Source organism: Loxodonta africana, chromosome 8, assembly GCF_030014295.1.
Source record: "Loxodonta africana isolate mLoxAfr1 chromosome 8, mLoxAfr1.hap2, whole genome shotgun sequence".
Classification (NCBI taxonomy): Eukaryota; Metazoa; Chordata; class Mammalia; order Proboscidea; family Elephantidae; genus Loxodonta; species Loxodonta africana.
The window spans coordinates 121,640,594-121,647,504 of record NC_087349.1 but is presented as its reverse complement, the minus strand read 5'-3'; the positions used below and the strand labels follow the sequence as shown (position 1 = coordinate 121,647,504).

Here is a 6,911-nt window from a genome sequence, read left to right as displayed (position 1 = left end):
TGCGGCTCCTCCTTCTGAGAAAAATACTAAAAATAAACACTTACTGAACTCCTACCAGGTGAAGGGCACTGCTCTGAGTGCTTTGCCTCTGATCCTCAGAACAAGCCTTGGTACTAGGGAGTGCTATCTCGGTTTCACCAAGAAGGAAACTGAGGAACAGAGAGGCTAGGAAGTGGGGGCCCTGGGCACAAGTCCAGGCAGCTTGGTCCAGAGCCCCCCCCGCCCCACCGCCCCATTGACCCCCGTGCTCAGCTCCAGCCACTGGACTCTGTGCTTAGGGCAGATGGCCCTGCCTACCGCAGAACCCAGAGGGTCAGTGCCCCACACAAACGGACTGTGTGTACAATGGCCTGGAGGCATTGGGGGTTCCCTGGGGACCCTGATCACCCCCTTGATACCTGGACAGTGGGGCTCAGACCATCTAAGTGAGTTGCCCAGAGCCTCAGTCTTGAGGGTCCCAGTTAGAGCTTGAGTCCACACCTGGCTCCAGAGACTGCCTGCCCATGAAGCCCTCACCCGTTTGGCCTCCACATAGAGAGATAGTATTAGCCCAGGGGCTGGGGCCCATCAAGCACAGCTGTGCCAGGTTATATCCTGACCTGATGGTCCTGGGCAGCCACTGGTGAGGAGGCAGAAAGGTACCCGGGGCTGCTGGCCTCCTCTGACCCCTGAACCCTACACTAGGCAGGAAGGAGTAAGAATGTATGGAAGAGGCTTAGGGCAGCAGGGGTGTCTCCACTCCCTGGCCCAAACACGTGCAGATCAGCAAGACCGCATGCCCAAGAAGGAGGCCTGCCTGGGCCTGGGTGTGGCTGAGAGCTCTCTCACCTGGAAGAGAAAGCAGGGAGGAGAAAGGCTGGCTTGCTCCAGCGACTGGGGAGGGGACAGGAGGCAGCTTATTCACACCAGGCCCCTGGGGACAGTGTTTCACCAGGCTCCCAGTGCCTTCTGCCTCTGGGAGCCTGGAAGGGTCCCTGCCACCTGCTCCCACTGTAGACACGTACTCAGGACCTGTTCCTGGGTTCAAATGCCAAACTCGAGATCTACCTGTTCCAGGAAGGCCTCTTCCCAATCTCAAGGGCACTGATAAGTCTGTTACGTGCAGGAGGCTTTGTGAAGTGGCATCTGACCTCCCTGGGAGGTATGCTCTATAGCTTCCAGAGAAGCTGGGCAACCTGACCTCTCTTGCAGGCCCTCTGCTGGAGCTGGGCACCCTCAGTTCATTCGATCCTCATAGTAACATTTTGGGGAGGTTCTGTTGTTGTCTCATCAAGGATGGGGACACTGAGGCTCAGAGAGGTGAAGGAACTAGCTCTAGGGGGTACTTGAACCTGAGAAGTCTGACTCCAGAGTCTGCTGCTTACAGCCCCTCTGAGCCCTCCTGCTCCAGAGTTGGCTGTCCCTCTGCACAGATGCTGCTGCTTCCCAGCCTTGCTTCCTGCCCACCAGGCTTGGCACCACATCGCATCCTCAGTGGGTGCAAAACAAACTAAAGCACTGTAAAGGGACTTCCTGCTAAAGGGACGCACCACTGGTAGGATTTCCAGAGTGCTGGCAAATGGTTAAGCACTGGACTACCAACTGAAAGGTTGGTGGTTCAAACCTACCCAGCAATGCCTGGAAATAAGGCCTAGTGTGATCTGCTTCTGGAGCTGTGGTGGTGCAGTGGTTAAGAGCTTGGCTGCTAACCAAAATGTCAACGGTTCAAATCCACCAGCCACTCCTTGCAAACCCTGTGGGGCAGTTCTACTCTGTCCTATAGGATCACGATGAATTGGAATCAACTCCACAGCAATGGGTTTTGATCTGCTTGTGAAAGGTCACAATCTTGAAAACTTGTACTGCACACTTGAGGGTCGCCGTGAGTTAAAATCGACTGGACCACAACTAACAACCCCCAAGAGTCAAGGTAGCAGAGAGGGGGCTTTCCTCAGCGCTTTGTGCCCTGGGCAGGGACAGCTCAGGGTGGCAGCAGGGCGGGCACTGGCCACAGTTTTATTTGTCCTGCCTGGTGTTTTCGCCTCTCCATCTGCCCCTTCCTCTTGCTCATGGCTGACCTGCCTCCATTGCTCCGTACCCTGTGTGTGCCTCCTGCACTTCCAGATACTCCACCGCAGGGGCTAACCCTCCTCCGCTGCTTCGCCCCCAGCCTCCCCTCCCCCAACAGGTCTGGGCATGGGCCAAGAGCGTGGACTTGGGTGGGCGGGAACTTCCCAGAGCTCCAGAATAGAAGAGACCTCAACAGAGTTGCAAGAGATCCCCAGAGAGAGGAAGCATCAGAGAGGGTCGCGACGCAGACCCCAGAGACGCAGAGCGGGGTAGCCTCAGAGACTTAGAGGGGGGTGTGCAGGGTCGGCCTCCAGGCTCGGAATCCAGACTCCCAATGGGAGAGAGTGGGCGGGGCGGGGGGCGTCCACGTGCACTCCCCGAGTGCCCAGGGGGTGTGCCTCGCTGGTCGTTTAGCTGTCCCTTGGATCCCTGGCCGCTCCACTCACGCTTAGGTCCCTAAGGCCCCTCCAGCACTCTGGTCGTCACCAAGCCCCGCAAGTGCTCCGCGGTCCCAGGAAAGCAGACCTGAACCGGTGCCTGCGGCTCGGCCGCACCCTTCGCTCTCTGGCCCTGGGCGAGTCCCTGCTCTCTTTGAGCCTTGCTTTCTGCCTATCGCCTCGCCCGGGCTGGGCACACACGGACCGCCCTCCCCGCTCCTCCTCCCTCCCACCTCGGGCTGCATTCCTCCCGCGGTCTCCCCCACTCCCCTACCCCCCGCACCCCTTTATCCCCCTATCGCGATGTTCAAACTGGCAGCTCGGCCTCTCTCGGGAGATTTAACACCCACCCACCCTGCGCCCGCTCCGTACCAGTGACTGCGGGACAGATGACTAATGGGACTGGATGTGGGGGGGGGGGTGGTCAGCTGGGCGGTTGCCAGGGCCCTTGGGTTTACAGTCCAGAGACGCGGATTCCAGTCCCAAGCTCGAGAGTTCGCATGAGACCTAACTCGACCACTCTGTGCCTCAGTTTCCTATCCTGTAAAGGGATGCTAATAATAACACCCATTCCACAAGGTTGTTGTAAAGATTATACAGAAGACTAAAGCGTTGGGGCAGCTCCCGGACGGTAGTAAAATGCTCAGTAAAAAGAATCGACTCGACAGCAGTGGGTTATATTTAATTTCAGCTCCAGCCTTGAGCTCCTGACCTGGCGCTGACCCCGCGCGCACAGTTTAGGGATTCTTCGCAGTCGCCAAGACAGGTGTCGTCGGGACGACAGTGCAGCAGGAACCTCGGGAGGTGTGTGCGCCCCTCTCCTGCCCCAACCCCCTTCTTGACCACTGATCTAGCCCCTCTCCGGACTCCTGATCCAGCTCCTCTAGGGACTGTCCCTCGCGCCGCCCCTCCTACGGCCGCCCCCCCCGCCCCCGGCCCCGCGGCCAGTGCTCTCTAGGGGCTGCGGAGCCTGGAATAGAGCCCAGTAACTCCCCTGAGCCCGTGTGTCGGGAACCGCCTGTTCCCCTCCCCGCCCCCCGCGGGGCGGGCCAGTCCTGGGGCGCCTTAAAAACCCGAGCTGGCGATCAAGTCGTAGCAGCTGTGAGTAGGTTCCTACTTCGCTGACTGCCCTTGACAACCCCGAAGACCCCCGCCGCCATGGCCGGCAAGGGCTTGCAGGACCTGAAGCAACAGGTGGAAGCGGTGACGCAGGAAGCGGGTGAGGACAGCGCGCGAGCCGGGGCACAAGCTGGAGGGCCCTTTTGTTTGCACGGGGGCAGATGCCGAGGGTCTGCCTAGCCTGCAAGTCCGGCTGGGGCTTGGAAGGGTGTTCCCCTGAGATGGATGCTCCCAGGGAGGCGGGAGAACAGCCGTGCGGGAGGAGCCCGGGGGCCGCGCTCTGCGCATTCCCGGAGGAGGCTGGGAAGGCGGGGAACGGCCCCACCCTGGTCCTTCGCCCGGGGTGAAGATCCACGAAAGCGCGCGCTCCCGCCACGTCGCGACCGTCACCCGGGGTCTCAGTGCACAGGGCGGGACCGGAATGGGGCGGCTCGTCCAGACCCCACTGGGCTTTGTTTCTACCTCCCCCTCCCCTAAATGATCCTTTCCTTACTTCTAAGTCCTCACCCGGCGGGCCTTCTCAGGGAGGGCAGAAGGGCCCTCCTTCCTTCAGTGCCCTGGGCCTAGTTTCTCCATCTCCAGCGCCCTCCTCCTCAGACCCAAGGTTATACAGCTGTGGGAGCCGAAAGCTGGGGGCTAGGGGTTGTGAGAAGACCTTGGGCACACGAGGGTCGGCTCTCTCAGGCCCAGCCCAGACTCCCTTGGGAATCCAGGCCCAGCCCATCCTGCCCATCCCCCAGTCAAGAGAGAACACTCAAACCAACCCCTCCTTCACCAGCGCCCCAGGGAAAGCCCACACTTCTCCCGTTGATACTCATGTTACCAAGAAGCCGCTGGCTACAGAACCCTTTCTTTCTTCTGGGCCTCACTTTTCCCACTTGTACGCTGGAAGCAAGGTGCGCTAGTGGCACAAAGGGCTAAGCAAGCCCTGAGCTGCTGACCAAAAAGTTGACAGTTTGAACCCATTCTCTCCTCTGGAGAAAGACCTAGCCATTCGCTTCTGTAAAGACTACCATCAAGAAAACCCTTCAGGGCATCCTACCGTCATTATGGGGGTGCCGTGAGTACGAATCCACTCCACAGCACGCACCAATGAGCTGGACACAAAGGCTCCTCTGGCTGTTTGTCAGTCAGATGAAGACCCCAGGGACCTCGGTGAGCAGACCCAGGGCCTGCCTGCCATATACCCTTCACCCCCAAGAATGGAATCTGGGTAAGGCAGGCTCTGTCCTGTTCAGCAGGGTGAGTCACATCTCTGCACGACCCACCTGGACACCAGTTCACCACAGGCAGAGACTCTGGTCGAGAGGCATCTCTTGAAAAGAAGTTTCGCCTCTTTCCTGCACTTTGACCCCTTAAGCTGCTTGCCCACTGAGGCACTGGCATCATTAAATGGCAGCCTCTGGGGTGGCCCACAGGAGGGAGAAGGTGGGAACAGAGCCTTGCAAAAGTCAAGGCTCTAAAGCCAAGTGCAGGAAGGGTGGGAATTCAGGCATCTGAGCCAGGCTGTCAGGGAGTAGTTAAAGAGAGCGGGGGTCTTCCTGGGCCATGCCCAGCAGCAGCTGCAGCCCAGATGCCAGCTCTAGGCCTGACTTCTTCTAGTGGACATTTTCTCAGCAATCCTGAAAGTGGGAAAGGAAGCCAGCCAGAGGGGAGGGGCTCAGAGTTATAAATAAACAAGAATAGCCCAGAGGTACGGAAAAAGCTGTGCCACTTACTGGCTGGTGGCCTTGGGCAAGAGACTTCACCTGGTTGGCATCTGCCCAGACACCTGTAGGGACAGACTAATCCAGAGAACATCTGGGGAGCTGGCATGGTGGGGCCCCCGTGGTCAGCAGAGCCTCAAGAGGGGCTAAATGACACATGTCTCTGTTCCAGTCACAGCGGCTGGAGCAACAGCACAGCAAGTGATGGATCAGGCCACAGAGGTGGGACAGAAAGGTCTGATGGGGCTGGAGGGGAGGGTGGGCAGGAGGGCAGGCAACCTCAGCATACTCCCCCGCTCCCAGGCACACCCCTCTGCCCACAATGTTCTGAGGTAGGCTTCTAGGGGAGGGAGACCCTGGTCAGACTGACATTGTGGGCACTGACTGGGACTGGTTCTCCAGAGCCTTGTCTCACCTGCCCTCTCCTTTCCTTCCCCAGCCATGGACCAGGTGGTCAAGTCCACCCAGGAAACCATTGAGGAGACTGCTAGCCAGGCCTCAGAGGCCTTCTCTGGTTTTGGGAAAAAACTGGGGTTCCTGAAATGACAGAAGGGAGACATGGAGTAACCCCCCTTCAGGCCCTCTCCAGAAGAACCTGGCTCTGAACTGTGGTCTGCCACTGCCCCCTTGGCCTGCCTCCTCATTAAAGCACATATTCCCACCCTGTGTCCGCGTCATTCCTCCTCCAAGCTGGGCCCAGCCCTCGACCCACACAAGAGCAGAGCCCCCATTGCCAGACACCCAGCTCCAACTCCAGAGTCCTGGCCTTCCAAATTCGGAAACCCAAACAGACTGCTCGGAAGCCGGTTTCCCATCCTCTCAATCCTGAGTTTAAATTCAACCTCCTGTCTAGGTATGGGAAACCCTAGTGGCATAGTGGTTAAGTGCTATAGCTGCTAACCAAAATGTTGGCGGCGCTCCTTGGAAACTCTATTGGGCAGGTCTTTGTCCTATAGGGTCGCTAGGAGTCGGGATCAACGGCAGCAGGTTTTTTTGGTCTAGGTATGTGCCCCTCCCCGATCCTCTCAGGAGCCAGCCCTCCCTTCCAAAGCCGCCCCACTTGCTCCGGGAGCCCAGCGCCTCCTAGCCGGGGGTGCTGAGCTCCCAGGTCTTCCGAGGGCCGAGGCCTCGCCGGGTGTCAGTGCGCGAGCTCCACCCGCTGATGAGTCACACCCGCTGAGTCACCGCATCCGAAGGCCCGGCCAGGCCCCGCCCCGTGGCTTTTGCTGCGTGTGGCCGCCTGGCGGCCCCGCCCTGCCCCCGAGGGAAGGGGGCCGCCATCGCACGGGGCCGGGCACGTGAGCCTGGGAGCAGCGACAGGGCCTCGTGCGCGCGCGAGCGCGAGAGACCCTCCCCACGCGCCCCTCAGTCCCGGACACACCAATAGCCTCTCCGTCGGACTGGCCCCCTGATGGGCTGAGTTCCCACGGTAAACCAGACTCCCTCCCACCCCCAACACGGGTTGAAGCACGCGACACCAGCGCTGAGTGCGCCCTGCTGGCGGGTGACTCACCGTAGCCGCAGAGTAAAGCTCAGCCCCGGCCTGGGAGCTGGCCGCTGTGACCCCTTAACCCGAACCTCCTGTCACACCGCAGCGGGG

General features: G+C 59.7%; 1 protein-coding gene across 1 annotated transcript; it reads left to right on the top strand.

The window, feature by feature from the left end:
• The first annotated feature begins 3,191 nt into the window (after window positions 1-3,191).
• ADIRF (adipogenesis regulatory factor) lies at window positions 3,192-6,521 on the top strand. The gene is made up of 3 exons (XM_003418599.4): window positions 3,192-3,705; window positions 5,484-5,546; window positions 5,751-6,521. Exons 1-3 carry the CDS (start codon window positions 3,645-3,647, stop codon window positions 5,855-5,857), a joined length of 231 nt encoding a protein of 76 aa, XP_003418647.1. The 5' UTR covers window positions 3,192-3,644; the 3' UTR covers window positions 5,858-6,521.
• Window positions 6,522-6,911: the final 390 nt, after the last annotated feature.

What these genes read in the sequence shown, in the direction of transcription:
- ADIRF (XM_003418599.4), top strand. Translation starts at nt 3,645, where the DNA reads ATGGCCGGCAAGGGCTTGCAGGACCTGAAGCAACAGGTGGAAGCGGTG. An exon ending in AGCGGTGACGCAGGAAGCGG is followed by an intron (nt 3,706 to 5,483) that starts GTGAGGACAGCG and finishes TCTCTGTTCCAG; the next exon opens with TCACAGCGGCTGGAGCAACA. An exon ending in CACAGAGGTGGGACAGAAAG is followed by an intron (nt 5,547 to 5,750) that starts GTCTGATGGGGC and finishes TTCCTTCCCCAG; the next exon opens with CCATGGACCAGGTGGTCAAG.